Source organism: Miniopterus natalensis, chromosome 20, assembly GCF_054644295.1.
Source record: "Miniopterus natalensis isolate mMinNat1 chromosome 20, mMinNat1.hap1, whole genome shotgun sequence".
Lineage (NCBI taxonomy): Eukaryota > Metazoa > Chordata > Mammalia > Chiroptera > Miniopteridae > Miniopterus > Miniopterus natalensis.
Genome location: NC_142100.1, coordinates 11,318,415 through 11,334,231, shown reverse-complemented (window position 1 = coordinate 11,334,231; position 15,817 = coordinate 11,318,415). Strand labels below are relative to the sequence as shown.

Here is a 15,817-nt window from a genome sequence, read left to right as displayed (position 1 = left end):
TGGGACAAGAAAGCACCTTGTCTTATGGGTACCGCCTCCACCCACCCTGTGCTGCCACCAGCCAAGCCCCTGCCCCCTGTCATCCCCCCAAACCCCCACCCCAGCTGATGCTGAACTAAGCATGGCTTTGTATAGGTTATTTTACATCTGATTTGAATATTGTTTCTTTCAAGTCAAATCTCACAGCAAGCCCCTCCCAGCCTCTCCCGCAGCTCCCATTTGTTCCCCTAAAGGGCTTTCATCCCTTGCAGTGTCTGGTCAGTCCAGGTGGCCCAGCCTGAGGAGCTGTCCACCTGCTGGTTCCCGGGCTCCCTGTGCTCAGTATTAACATGTGGCCCCCTTTCTCCTGCCACAGATCCTTGATGTGAATCAATCCCATGATGCAACATGCCTCCCCAGCCCCAGCTCTGACGATGATGGCCACGCAAAATGTCCCTCCCCCACCCTACCAGGACAGTCCACAGGTGAGTGTCCACCAACCGATGGGAGGGGTACGTGGCCTTCCAGGGGCTGAGGGCAGGGCCTGGTGCCCTCTGGGCTCTTCTCTGTAGGCCTGGGGAAGCGAACACAGACCCTGGAAGGAAGTTACTGCATTTGACAAACACGGGGTTCAGATCCTGCCTGGGTAACTCACCATTGCCTAGAGCACCGAGTCATGGTCCTGTCCCTGCCCATCTCTGCTTCCCACTCACAGCAGACATCAGACAAATGCTCCAAACCCCTCACTCGGGGAGATACAGGTAAATTGAGTCTGCCTTTGAGTGTTTGGGGAAATTTTTAAATTAGAGGCTCTTTTGTACCAGCCCCCCATTCATGGTCACTGGAGCTCCAATGTCCACCCTTCTCTGCTTGTCTTTTGGAGGAATCTCCCTTCTCTCTAGGACTTGCTCAGCTTCTATCCAGAAAAAGTCCAGGCCTGCCTCTATGCCTTTCAACCCTTCCCTCTGGTTCCCAGTTCCCATCTCTCAGCTCAGACACGGCAGAGCCCCAGGCCTTCTGAGACTCTTATCTGGCTGCAGCTCCTGTTGAGGGCAGCATCTTCCCATTGTCTCCTCTCCTTCTCCTGGAAGCCTGGCCCAGCTTCCCTGGGCTGGGCTCCTGCAGGCCTTGCACTGATCACTTCTAGCCTTTGCCCCTGCGTGTACCTCCCCCGCTCATCATTCACCAGCCTTCGAGCATGCTCCCACATCAGCTTCACGCTCCTTCCTAGACTCTCCTCCACACCCCTTGCTCATATCCAGCAAATGCTCTGCCCATGTCAGTGGCTTTCCATGAATTACCACGGGTTGGACTTGGCACTGACACGGTCCCACTGTTTGAAAGCCTGTCAGGCCCTTTCCCTCTACAGAGGGATGAAGAACAGGAGACTTGGACTAGCAGAGCCCTGGGAACCAGGGTCCACGACAGGGACAAGCATCATCCTTCTCGGGGCAGATGCAGGACCCATGCCCTCATCTGCTCAGGGACCCGGGGTGTCGGTAAAGAGACAGGAATTTTGACTGGTCTTTTGTGGCGGGAGGCTGCTCTCCAAGATCCACAGCAGGGATGGAAGGGGCAATAGGCAGGCGGGGCAAAGACCCTCACCCCCATACCTGAGGCTCAGGGGCTGACTGAGGTGGGCCAGGAGGTCAGACAGCACCAAATGGGCAGCCGGGAGCTGCTGCTTCTCCCCCAGCCTGTTTTGCTGCCTGGGCAGCTGGGAGAAGTTGAGTTTGGTGGGATTCGCAGGAGAGTTGCAGGAAGGCCTGTGTTGTCCGAGAAGCCGATCTGAGGAGAGTTAAGTAGAGAAGCGTCAGCATGCAGCGGAGCTTTAATAAATCCCAGCTACCTACAGAGTGGGTGGAGGTGGGGCAGCAGCCCTAAGGTGCTGAGCGCCCTGGGAGCCACCACTGAGCTGTTCTAGCCTCTGGGTGAGAAAGGGAGGCTCCAGTTCCCCAACACAGGGACTGTCTGAAGACTGTCCTCTCTGAGGAGTCACCAATACTTCACCATTGAAATTGCTCAAAGAAGGGAAAGGAGGGGGGGGGGAGGGAGGAAATTCACATTTATAGCAGGGGAATAATTTGTCCCAGGAAAGCCACACACCTATTTGTGACCCCAGAGATCCAGGAACGAAGATCTGGCAGGAAATCTGAGCATCCATGGTATAGTGACTAAGCCAAGGTCTGGAGTTTTTATGGCCTTGGCTAGGCCACTAGGCTATGGCGAGATTGCCATGGGGCTTCCCTGAGCCAAGCTGGTTCCCAAGGAAACGGACCAGGACAGGGAATCATAGCAGGAGTTAGGGCGGCGATGGAGTGGGTGGGAGGGTGGAGGTGGCTGAGGTCGCCGGAACATAGACTCATGGGGAAAGGCTGTCTTCTGCGAGTGCTGGACTCTGAGGCCAGTCGGCTTTTGGAGGGCCCCCCTCCGTACTCTCGGGGGCTGCTGAGAGTGTCTTGCGCATAGGAAAACCTTCCGTGTGAGCTTCCTGCCGGGGAACTTGCTCTGTCCTCCTGCCTTCTTCCCGTTATCGTTTCCAGAGGCTGAGCCCGCCTCTCAGGGGAAGCCCTGCTTCATTGCCCTGGCGATGCATTATCCGAGAGAGCCAGCTGCTCTCTGACTCTCAGTGTCCTCAGGAAAGCCGGGCCTGATGGGAACATGGGCCGGCACGCGAGGGCCTCTGGAAAGGATCCCCACTTCCTCCCCATTCCTTGAGGTCTAATCTCATTACCTTTGGACTCAGTATGACTTGTTTCCTTAAGGCCTGCACAGCTGAGCACATCTCTAGATCATCTCCTCGGAAACCCAATTTCTTCTACAGTCGAAAAGGACAGTGTCTGATATGAAGTCCCCAAAATGAAAAAGGAAGCGAGAGGCAGAGCCCTTCCTCTGAGACCGATGCAATCGTTTTAATAATGTTCCCGTTGTGCTAAGGGCTAGCAGTACCGAGCATAATCTATTCAAATGCACAGGAGAACCTCACTTTGGAAAATTAGGAATCTGCATTAAAAAATTCCCAAGCCCCGGACCTTCTTTATAATAAATTAGAAATTTTTTTTCAAGGCAAGTTCTTAACTTGGCAATTTCATTTTTGAAGTTTGGGGAATAAAGTTATTAAAACTGAGAAGGCTTTTTTTTCTCTCTCCCCATTTTAGTAGAGAAGCATTCACAGTTCTGGCCCCATGCTGTGTGGGGCGCACCAAGCGCCATGATGGCCATTCAGCCTCAGGTCCCTCAGTCCTTTTCAGTCCAACGTGGGGAAACTCGTGATTACTTGTGAGATGTTACTCTGTGTTTACTGTGCACTACAGACAGACTGTAAGCTTAGAAAGTACAAAAGCAGCGGCCACTGGAAACCTTGTGGCCTGTTTCCTCCTTCTGGTGGCTTCCTGTTGGGTTCTGCCAGAGTCACAGCCCCTGCTGCTATCTAACGACAGCACCTCAAGTCCAGCCAGCTGTAGCTGGGCCCTTGATCCAGACGGACCCTCACGTATGCCGTGAGAGGCAGGGATGAGTCACCTGGGGTCATGAACTTGTACAGCGATTGTCTCACGAAAACTTTGTCTGCAGGGAGACCTGCATGTGAACTAGGTGCGTGGTCCCCCCATTCAATATGTCGTGTGAATTTCTCCATCACCCCACTTCTGTTCTTCTGCATCTCTGCCAGTCTGGTCACCTGCCACCTGCACTCTCACAGCCCTCCCCCCACAGCAGCACCCCACTGATTCTAATAGAACTCTCAAAGTTACTGCATCTCTACCATTGCCCCCCCTCCCAGCAAGCGCCGCTGCAGTCCCTCCCAGAACCTTCGTGGTAACATAGAGGCCCTCTCACTCCTTCTAGGCATACACCCTTAATCCATGTACTCTCTCTCTCCACCTCTGAAATGTCCTTCAAGTCCTCCCAGTTCCTGTAATATTCCACATGCAGCATCACCCACCAAGCAAAGTTCTCCCTTTGGTACCTCCACTAGCAATTTCAGGAACCCTCCAGATTTACTAGCTTCTCCACCCTCACCACATTCACACACAAAAGCCTCCTGCTCTCTGCACCCCACCCCTACTCTTCCTCAAACGTAGATACGTTTGTACCTTTCCACAAATATCTTTTCCCTTGGCTTGTAGGAAGACAAATACCATATCTGGTCTAGTTGTGCATGTATTCAGTGCTCAGTCTTCCTCTGTCTGCTAGTCCCCTGCATGAGCATTAGACTAGGAAGCAGAAATCCTGGTGGGTGTCGGTCTCATCCACTAGGCACAGCCCCTATGAATGAGGGCACTCAGTTAACAATTTGGGAACAAACTGATATGTAGGTAGCTAGGTACTTGTGTAGCATGACTTGATGGTGGGTGATGTTAAAGGGGTTTGGCAGTTTATCAAGGATGCGGCCTCATTGTTGACCAGAGGGAGGTGGGACAAACAATCAGAACTTTCAGTCCAGGACTGCATGGGAGGCTCATGTCAGCAGGAAGTCAAGCATTTCCTTGGGACCCTTTGGTAAAGGCTGTGCTCCTCCATCCCCTCTATCCTTCTGCAACCCACAGATGAGGAGAATGGTGCTCATGACCCCCTGAAGCAGTGCTTGGAGATCTGGGGTCAAGATGATGCTATCCCACCTTTCCTGTCAGAGGGAGGCTAAGCCAGGCCAGCCATGTCAGGGAGGCCAGACTGCTCTGTCGCTCGAGTACCTTCTCTCCCTCCTGATCCCAGCACCATTCCCACTTGGGCGGGGCCAGGGGAGCATCCCAAGGAAGCTGGACCTTTGATCGGTGGTCAGGGTTGCCATGCTGGTTTCATTAGCTGGAGGCAGAGGGGGTGGTGAGGCCCCCTGGCTGTGAACGGCCCTGCCCAGGCCGTGCAGCTGTGTGGGCAGAAGCCAGTTCAGATGTTTTCACACTTTCCAGTCTTCTCATCTCTTTAAGGGCTGGAGCCCCCTGCCTTGCAGGGCCCTCTGCTCAGCTGCCTGTGAAATTCATTCACTTTGCAGCAATGAGTTAATTCAGCAGCTTTGAAGATTCCCCTAAGCCTTTTCTGTGGCTTTGATTGACAGCTCCCTGTGCCCCTGGGGGCAGCACCCCAGGGACCATCTGGACGACCTGCCTGCCCTTGCTTTGACTCATCCCAAAGGACTCTGAACAGACGGTCCTCTTTCTTTTTTATTTTCTACTGGACCTTTCTTCTCTTTGTGCACAGTGACCTCTCTCCCTGGCCACTTGGGCCACCAAGGTCTTTAACCTGGACATATCCCTGAACTCTAACTCACTCAAGACCTGGAGTCCTCCTGTGTGAAAGGCAAAGCAGCCTCAGGTCCCACCATGGGTCTTTTATGTCCCCACTTAGGAGATGGCGCCAGCGACAAGGCTTGGGAACACTCACTCTGATGGCCTTGTTCAGGTTGTTTAACAAATTCCATGAATTTGTTACCTGAATTCTGATATTTACCCAAAGAACAGAGTTTCGATTGTCTCTCCTCTTGCCTCCAAGCGGGACGAGTGCCCTAAACAGCTACAAAAATAGTTGATGGCCCAAGTATACAAAGCTTAAAATAAATCAGGGAACAGGTGATCAAGTAGCCTCGGGCAGAGGAGCCCTGGGACTTGCTCTGCCTCCCTTTCCCGGGAGACCTCCAGTGTCTGCACGGCCCGGGGAGAGGGAGGGGTGAGTAGGGGCCCAAGGGTGTTTGTTGACCTTGGAGTTCATGGTCTGCAGGAGGAAGAGGGGGTTGACTCAGCAGAGTAGAAATTCAGGAATCCTAGGCTTGTCCTAGCCCTACTGCTGATGAATTACATAAACTTAGGCGAATAATTTCAGTACTATTTCTTTCATTCACTCATCCATTAGATAAATATTGAGTGCTTTCTGTGGCCTTGCAGACCTTGCGTGGTGTCCCGGGGGTACAAAATTAACACTTCCTGCCCTAATGGAGCGTGTAGTCCATGAAGACCTTAGTTTCTTTACCGAGAAAATGGGAATCACTTTGCCCTTCCTGCCCCGCAGGATTGTTGAGAGCGTGGGTATGAAAACTAGAATGGTTTCGGACCTCTTTTCACCCATGATCCTGACACTGATTTTTTTGCTCTATCTTCTGTACATGTCCAGTAGCCAAGCTTGGATTGAACTTTAATTACTCTCCTTTTTATTAGGAACATAATAGGCATATCAAATGTGTTTTTCTGTCTATAAACAGCCCCCTTACACACACACAGTGTGCACCCACACTACAATTCTGATACACCCTCTGATGGGCCCCCTAGAAATCACTGGTTTGGCACTGTCATAGGAGTGAGGGGTCCTCTAGAAATGGATGGCAGGGTGGGAAGCAGACAGTTCCTAGGAGAGTGCACAAAGCTAGGAGTGAAAGACTCAGGTCCAAGTCCACAGCCTCCCTCCTGTTAGCCACATGTCCGTAACACCCCAGAAGTGCAGGTGGGGCCAGCAAACATTTACAAGCCTTAATTTGTAAACCACTGCCTGCAATTTCTATTAAAAGTAATTAGTTAGTTAAGACCCCATGTTACACCACTAAGTAACTCCTCCGTGGTCTGTTCTATCCAGTCAGCCTTGGGACCAGAATGTAGATGATCCAGGCCGGTGGGTCCAAGAGCCTCTTTGAGCTAAATTGGGCTGCCCTGGCTCTACTGCCAGCCCTTCCCCTCCCTGTGTTGACTGAATAGAGGATATTTGGGGGAGCCCTCATTAACCCTGTCCCTTTTTGGATCCCTGAGCCTTTTAACACATCACCCATTCATCCCCTCATTCGGTCAGTTATTCAATCATTTAACAAACACACTGGGAGCCCACCATGAGCCACCATGGTAATGGGGCTGGGAAACCAGTCCATCAGGGAAACAGAGAGATAAGGGACGCTCAGTGTCCCAGGTGTTAAGGTTAACATCATATGCAGACCAGCATGGGTCACACTACGTGGGTTGGGGGCGTGCAGAGTTGAGAAAGGCCTCCTGGGAGACTCGGTGCTCCAGCTGAGCTGGAAAAGGAGTGGGCTGACAAACGGCCAGGAGGAAGGCCGATGGGCACGTGGACGTTCCCTGCAGAGCAGCTGTGGGAGCAGAGCCACAGAGATATCTTTGTGCATGTTCAGACAACCCTCCACAGTGGGGTCCCACCAGGTACAGCATAGAGAAATGTGCTGGGCTGGAGACAAGGCCGGGGTCAGTGAGCAGGCCCAGACCTGGAGAACCCCTGGGCTGTGCCCTCTCCACAGAACATCAGCCGTGCCCCTTGCTACTTCCCATCTGTTCAGGCCAAACCTCATATTTACCAGATGACTTCAAGCCCTGACCTCTGCCCAGGTCCTTGGACTCTGTCCTGGTTGGGAGGAAACCAGATCTCACTCTGCCTCTTGCCCTGGGGCTCCAGAGAGTGTGGGCTCCTGGTCAAGCCAGCGTGGCGCCTAGTGGGGCAGGCTCGTGCAGCCCCATGTTCATGGCCTGGTGGGTCAGGCACAGGCGACGGGCAGCTCTCACCCTGCCGGGGGAGGTGGAGGTCTCAGAAGAAGGGTGCCCGCTTAGGAGGACATGCTGAGAAGGTGGGGCCTCGGTTTTCCAGGGCTTGCAGAAAGGACCCTGTGAGCAGGTTGTGGGTGTTAAGTCAGAAAGAGCAAGGCCATCTGTGGGGCAGAGGTGTATGTGGAGGACATGGGGGGTTGCTGGGGTGTCTTGGGCAGTGTGTAGGGTTGGATTCAGAGGGGAAGCACCCATTGTGTGCAGTGCACCCTTACCTGTGGTGTCATAGAGCCCTGGGAAGACGTCTTGGCAGCTCCATTTTTACCTGACAGGAAACTGAAGCTCAGAGGAGCTGAGTCTCATGCCCAAAGTGACATAGCCAGTGACTGGTAATGTCACCTTCCACAATACCTCAGCCCCTCCCCCATTGCCCTGGGTGCTTATGGGCAAGCAGCTTCCTTCAGCAGAGACAGGACCCTTAGGGTAGCCCATGCGACAGAAGCAAAAGTGGCTGCCCTGGACGGGGCTGCAGCTTGTGTTTTAGTTCCTGTAACTACCACATGCCAAGTACCTTCTAGTACCAGCTGCTTTGCATACATTCTCTCATTTCCTTTAAGAACCCCATACCTTAGGTATCAGTGTACCCATTTTATAGATGAGGACCCAGATCAGAAGGTGGAGTAACTTGCTAGAGTCGCATAGGCAGAGAGTCCAGTCCATTAGATGTTCCTGACAGTGCTTCATGCTGAGAGAGGCAAGGAAGCAGACACGGCTGTGCTTAGGGCCATGGGAGCCCAGAGCAGGGGGCCTGACCCGTCCTTCATGCTCAGCCAGCACCTGCTGAAGGAGACAGCGATTCCCACGAGGGTGGTGGGAGGTAGGGAGCACCTCCGACAGTTCCCTAATGAGCAGACTGAGCCCTAACAGGTCCAGTTACACATCCAGTGTTGCCCAGCAGTGAATGGTGAAGGTGGAGCTCAGTTCTATCTGACATCAGTGTCTTCTGCAAACTACCCCATGGGGTTCTAGAAAAACCCTGGCGTCATCCCCCTTCTGAGCCACCTGCTTTTCACTGCCCATGAGCAAAAGAGAGGAATTCTGAACGGCAGCCAGCAGCCCGCAGTGGTCGACCGTGATCAGCCCTGGGCACCCTAAAGGCTTGGGTTTCTCAGGCCTTAGTTCTCCTGGCTCCTCCGCAGCCTCCAAAGGAATTAGCCCCGAGCCACCTTCAATCAATAAACCACCCAAGCCTCGGGCTCCAGTTCCACACGGAAGGACTGCTGCTGGCATGACCAGTGTTTGGGGAACTGACTTGAACGCATATAGGAGCCGTCTGGCGGGTGGGGGAAGCTGGGCCGGCAGTGAGGACCAGGCAACCTGGGTGGAGGAGACCTGGGTGAACTCTATGGGGAGCCAAGAGCACGTGCTTGGCAAGTGAAGCCTCATTCTGATGCCAGTGCCCTTCCTCTCTGCCCTCTTTTCCACTCAGGGGGAAAAAAATCTTCCCATCCTCCTCTTCCAAGAAAAGTAATTACCTACGATAATTCACTCGGTGTGATTTAGTCAGAAAGCCCTTGGCTCTTGCCCCAGCATTTGCACAAACTGTGATCTCTGGAAGTCTCTTCACCTCTGTGAGCTTCTGCTTTCTCCTACTTAGAATGGGGATCACACTGACCTATTGCACAGGGTTACTGTTGAGCACGGATGCTCACAGAAATGTTTTATTAGCTCGTTAGAACGCAGTGTGCCCACTGTCCCCCTACAATTACACAGGGGTGATGCTTAACAGGAGAGAAAGCATCCGTGGGCATTCCAATAGCAACAAGAGCATGGAGGCAGCAGGCAGGTGTGCAGCCTCCCAGCTCCCTACACCCCGGAGCATCTCCTGCTTACTTTCTGGTCAGACTAGATGTCAGCCCCTCCAGGTTTTGCATCCCTACACGCATAGCTCACAGCCCCCAACTCTTCCCATCCTACTTAGGATGGGGGCAGGGTCGGGAACTTTCATCTCCAGGTGTCACAGCCAAGATTAGTCAGGCCCTTTAGCTCCCAGGCAGGCTGGACCCAGCTGGATGGCAGAAGTGCAGAGGTTATAGCATCTGTGGAGGCAGAGTGTGGAGTGGTGGCCCAGGGTCTTTGCCCCGAGAAAGTACCCCAGGGTTAGAGGAGGTTGGAACCATAGAAGCCTGCATAGGCTCTGGACACAGCCCCACAGCTCGCAGCTCACAGCTCGCAGCTCACAGTGGTGGCCGTCCAGTGGATGCTCCTACCCTCCCTGCCCACTAGTCATCATCTTTTCTTTAAATCCTCACCTGAGGATATGTTTTTTTTATTGATTCTAAAGAGAGAGGAAGGGGGAGAGAGAAAGAAAAACATCGATGTGAGGGAGAAACATGGATCAAACCCAAAACCTTGGTATGTGCCCTGACCCCTGACCCCTGACCCAAACGAAACCCGTAGCCTTTTGGTGGACTGGACAATGCTCCAACCGACTGAGCCACCCAGCCAGGGCCACCCTGTTCTCTTGATTAATCCTCATAGTCTCACATGGAGCAGGTGTTGTCCCTGCATTTTATATATAAGGAAACCGAGCCTCCAAAAGTCCAGGGAATTCACCGCGCAGTGCATAGCTAATAACTGGCAGAGGAGCGTCAAACCCCGGACCTGGGTCCCCTGCTCCTGCCACTCTCTGGGGCTTGTCTGATTGTCCAGAAAGCTGTCCAGACAGTGTCCAAGTTTGCCTCTGCTCCTCTGTGCCTCATTCCCCTGTAGGAAAGGGACGGTCCTCCTGTCTGCACGATGCTGTACCCACACCCTAAGCAACTGCTGTCCCCAGTTGCTATCTAAGCAGGATTTCCAGAGGATGCTCGGAGCCTGGAGCAGCCAATCTAGAGCCAGCTGTGGACACAAGTGGCCTCATGGCGTGTATGCCCAGTTTCTAGTTTCTTTGCTTGCCAGATTGAGGAGAATTGGAGAGAAAACCTGACTCCAGTCGTGTGCTAGTAAATATTTAACAACCAGCTCTCTGGGTGGAGGTCAGAAGAGGCTTGAGCCACCAATGTGATATTAACCAGCTTGCAAAACTCCTGAAAATTTAAGTTGGCTTTCACAGGCCAGACCCAGGGAGCTCCAGACTGCCACTGAAGGGTGACACCCAGTCCTGGCCCACCCGGTCTCTCCCTGCTCCTGCTCTTTAGGCTGTAATTCCAGGTAACCCCCAGCCCCCCACCACAAGTCACCCCACCCCCTGGCCCTAGGCCCAATGGACAGCTGCTGGGCTGTTCCCTTCGAGCACCAGTTCTTGAAATACGGGTATCTCTGGCTAGAAAAAGAAATCTGTTTGGAGATAAACACATTCTCCAAACCTGGAGGTAATGCAGAGTTTGCTGAATTGGCCCCCAAAAGCTAAATACATCTGAGTCACCATCCTTCTCGAGCCAGCTCTGCTCTCTTTTCCCCCTCCCCCCTCAGAGCCCCCATAACAGCCTCTCAGCTGGGGCCTCTTGGGACGCTGGCGAGTGACCGCCTCTGATTACATTTGATTCTGTACTTTCCTCTGTCACCCAGCAGGGTCTCCCCCCACCTTCCCGAAGCCCTGCCCTGAGAGGGGGAGGTGAGAGGGAAAAGAGCAGGGCCCCTCAGCCCTGTCTCCTGTCATCTTCCTGGGAGATCCCTGCAGGCTCCTCCGAGTGCCTGAGGAAATGCACCCTGAGTGGGCAGCGGAGCACAGCAGCCTGGCCTGTATTTCACTCGTGAACAAGCTGTGCAGACACAGCTACGCCTTGCTTTAGGAAAGAAGCGCATTCTGGAAATCTCGTGTTTAATAACAACCATCACCCTCTACCTGGGGAGCACTTCAGAGCTTCCAGAGCACTTTCACAAACTATGCATCATCTGATCCGAGCCTCCCTCCAACCCCGTGCATCATCTCCTCCGAGCCTCGCTCCAGCTCTGTGCGGTGGGTGGTGATTATTAAAGCATCCTTATGGCGTCCGAGCCTGCCCGTGTCGGAAGGGACTTCAGATGTCGCCTAACCCAGCCACCAGCTGGAATGCTTCCTTCCCCTCCAAGGGGCCCCGCCGGTCAGCCAGTCTCTGCGGCGGTGGAAACTCACCCTGTCCTGGAGGCGGCCTGTTCCAGCCTTGGAGAGCTAGGTGGCTTGGGGACTTCCTTGGGTTGAGCCCAAATATGTCTCCGGGTTAGATAGATTTAATGCACTGTTCATAGTTTGACTCTTCGGGGCATACAGAACAAAAGTGATAGAATCGAATCTTTCGTTCAGATAGTCCAAGGGGGCTCTCCCGCCTCTCCACCTTCCCCTCTCCCTGATCTCCCACACATTCCCGATTCCTTCCAGTGTTCCTCATACGATGTAACGCAGGATCCCTTCTCTGGTCAACCCTCCTGCGCCTGTCTCAGCACAGTGGACGGGGCTGGAAGCTTGTGCAGGCTGTGCCTCTCTGAGTGGAGCCTCAGGTTGCATCAACTTAGGTCATTTTTTCATTCGGTTGTTCGACAGACATATAACACTTTGGACATAATGAGCCTGCTGTCAACAAAAAACAGCGCTGCTAAACCATGTCTTCCTTGTTCTGCACTTATATTACTGATTTTTTTTTTTTTTTTTTTTTTGGCCAAAGTGTTAAAAGTGTCAAGTTCCGACTTATTAGATGAAAATGAATCTTATTGGACTCAGTGTGTTGCCAACATTTATAAAGATCTTTTGGATCTCAGTTTCATGTCACCCATAAATTTGTTGGGTATTTCTTCAGACATCCTCTAAATCACGGATAGAAATATTGAAGAAGAGGGCTGAGTAGAGAGCATATAGCCGGCCCTCTCATAGACGCCTTCCTCACACTGCCATCTGCCATCTAATGTCGCCCTTTGGGGGACACTGACTAATTCCCACAGCCATCCACCCAGGCAGCTCTCTCCCTGTTTTCCACAAGATTACCGTGCGAGGTACTGTGCTGAGGTCACTCCTCCATCCGTGTCTGCCACATCTGCCTCACCTGCCAGCTTAGAAAGCGTGTTAAATCCAGAAATTGAGCTCCATTATAGCTGGCTCTCGGCCTGTGACCCCAGTACATGGTAGGGGCACTTGAAGAAGTAATCGGTTGCGTTCATGAATGAGAGAAACCGGCCCGGATTAATGTGAACATTAGCAATATTTAGTATTTCTGATTCCACCTTCTTTCTCTATTTTGGAAATTGCAGCAACATTGGTTTCTACTTTTTTCTGTATAGATCTCATGAATCCTGAAAGGGTACCAATTTTCTTACTGATAAGAAAACAGGAGCTCGGGAAAGTTAAGGGATTTGCCCCAGATCACAAGCTAATAACAGTGGACAGCAGGATTCAAGGTACCGTGATGGATGTCCAGCCTCTTGTGCACCGAGTCTGGGAAAGTTCCCCCAGCTCAGCCAACAGCAACAAGGATAGTTCATCCTAACAAAAAGTGATGGGGACAGAGTATAGTAAAGCAGCTACATTCCTTTTATAGTCTCAGTCTCATTCACTGTCCATCACTCATTCATTCAATTCATTGATTCAACAAATATTTATTGAGCATCTACTAGTGCCAGGCGATTCTGAGCCCTAGGAATACAGCTGTTAATCAAGCCCCTTTTGAGCTTGAGTTTTAGTTGGGGATGGGAGAGAAAGAATGAAGCAAGTAGCTCTGTAGCGCCTGGTCATGATGAGGACTATGAAATGAGGCAGAGGACGGGGGCTGCAAGGGGCGGGGGGCTCTGTGTTACTCTGTAGACACGACACGTGAGCAGAAACCAACTGCAGGTGTCTCGGGGACATCAGCACCGGCAATACTGCGCCATATTCATGGAAGTACAATACTTTCAAAGCAAGGACCCGGATCATATGATAGACTTTCTAGCTGTAAAATATCTGATTCTTTCACGGCATATTCATTCATTTACCCACTTATTTATTTTCTCAACGAGCCCTGAGCTTCTACTCTGTGTCGGGCGGGTGCTGGGGGTGAGGTTGTGGATGAAGCTTTATGCAGGAGGCAGAAAGTCTGTGAGCCCAGTGGCACAGGGGTCAGAGCTGTCGTGGTGCTATGGCCAGGCTGGAGGAAGACAACAGTTGAGACATGTCACCATTCATGACATTTTAGGGATCCATCTGACTAAAGGAAATATAATACAAAAGCATTATATTCTGTAATGATGGTTATCAAAAATTTTTAAACCATTTAACCATTTCTTGGCATCTGAGCAGAGAATTTTCTATGTTGTATAGAAAATTCAACATATAATATTAAAAAGAGTTGCTCTGATTGTAAAAAAAAAAAAAAGGGGGGGGTGGGCCCTATAGGCACCTTCTAAAACATGTAACAGGAGGGAAACAGCTGCTGTGAATATGTGTGCTGGTTAAGAACAGAAGCTTGCCCAGTGTCTGCTAAAATCCGCTTATCTTCAGGTGCCCAGGTAAACCAAATTTGGAGAACCATTCAGTTTTCAGTCGAAACCATTAAAACAGGTACCTCTGGCTTGCAGGAAATGGAACAGACCTCCACCCAAATGAGAAGGAACTCAGCTATTCTTTCCCTCCTCTTCAAAGTTACTGAATCAAACTTAACATTGCCCAGTGTATCCCAGATGACTCATCAGCACAATTGAAAGCGCTCATCATTTCGGTTTTTTCTGCTCTAGACCGAGGTCACTACCTTAGTTTGCATTAAGAATCATCTCTTTTAAAGTGTGCTGTGCACCACCCACTTTTGAATGGCCCTGTATTGTTTTCTAGAACGTTCTCATTTGAAAAAAAGACCTGCTTTCTTCCCACTGTAGCCCATTTACAAATGGACACTCATTACACACCCACGGTTCTCTTCCGCACACTCTGTTATCCACACACACCGCAGGCCAAGGTAGAACTCACAATTCCAGCCGGGGAGCCAGCTGTCCTGGCCACGCTAACCCACTGCCTCCTCTTGCTTCTCTCTGCAGATGACGGCAACTGCTCAGACACCCTCTAAGGCCCAGGCTGTCCATATCTCCGCGCCCTCCGCTGCTGCCAGCACTCCCGTGCCCAGTGCCCCCATTGACCCCCAGGCCCAACTGGAGGCTGACAAGCGAGCTGTGTACAGGTAGGAGACACTTCAGCTGTGCTGAGCCGCCCCCAACCAGCTTGAGGCCCGAGCTTTGAGAGATGAGCTTGCGAGCCAGTGGGTGGGCTCATCAGAGTCAATGCCAACAGCTGCTCCCTTCGACCTTCCCTCTCAGATCAATCCAGAGATCCCTCAGCAGGCCACTGGGGTTGACACTAGCTCCCTGGTATTGTCCAGTGAGGGATATGAAGGCCTGGGCAGTCTCTTCCAGGAGCAGCCCTTCCTCGTTCCGGCTGGGGAGATGGGCCCTAATGAGCCAGAAACCCTCAGCTTAGCAGACAGGCGGCTGCCTGGGGACTCCTCCCCTGCCTCGTCTCATTGTCGCCTTTACTCCAGCGAGAGCGTTGAACATCTATTACACCATCTAGGACTCGGTGTTATTCGAACTTTAGTATGCATGCCTGACAATCATCAGCAGAGCTTGTTAAATTCATGTTTTGGGCTCCATGCTCAGACGTGCTGAGTCAGTGGGTCAGGCTATAGAAAGAGGAACGTGAACCTGTCAGAGCCTGCCTGGCGACTCTCATGCAGCTGTTCCTTGAACCACATTTTGATTTGTGGTCATCTTTGGTTTTTAGCAACAGGTGTGTGTGCAGCTGCGTAGGTTCTGGCACCTTCCCCAGATGGGGGTTTGCTGAGAGCAGGGACTCATTCATCCTGCTCTGCACCAGCCCATGCACCCAGGGCTGGGCCCCAAGTGGTCCCGAGGGCGGGAGGAGCTCAGGGAAACTTCCGTTTATGTCAGTGGCTGGGGGAAAGCTGAGGTCATCTGAGAGCAGGACTGAGTGAGGCTCCAGCAGGGACCAAACTCTCATTTGTCTGAGGGGAGCACAACCACCGAGAGAAGGTGCTTGGGCCACGCTCAGTACTGAGGCTGGACCCTAGCTCATGTTCACCATGTGACATTCACGTGTACCAGCAGCTCAGCTCACCCATGGCTGGGCACACACTGCAGCAGGTGCTAATGTCAGTAACATGGAATGGGCCACCCAGGGTGGAGAGGAAGGAGATTGATTCCCTCCTCCTCACTCCGCACCCCCAGAGGGCAGTGCCTTTATGGTAATGGTGGTGATTATTGCTGTTATTATCATCATCATTGGCATTATTTTCAGCTACTCAGATGAGCTGAATGCCTCTAATGCCGACAGTTGGGGGTCCAGAACAGTGGGCTCCGATCCATAGATCCTGGTACAAGGGTCCTTGCCAGGCCTGAAAGAAAGATAAATCACAGTTTCT

At 52.1% G+C, this 15,817-nt stretch overlaps 1 protein-coding gene across 1 annotated transcript in view; it reads left to right on the top strand.

Annotated features, from left to right (window-relative positions):
* PKNOX2 (PBX/knotted 1 homeobox 2) overlaps positions 1–15,817 on the top strand; it is a 255,958-nt gene that overhangs the window by 186,031 nt on the left and 54,110 nt on the right. The window contains exons 3-4 of the mRNA XM_087828594.1: positions 356–464; positions 14,421–14,560. Of these exons, the coding sequence (XP_087684720.1) occupies positions 378–464; positions 14,421–14,560 (227 nt within the window). The 5' untranslated portion in view covers positions 356–377. The remainder of the gene's footprint in view (positions 1–355; positions 465–14,420; positions 14,561–15,817) is intronic.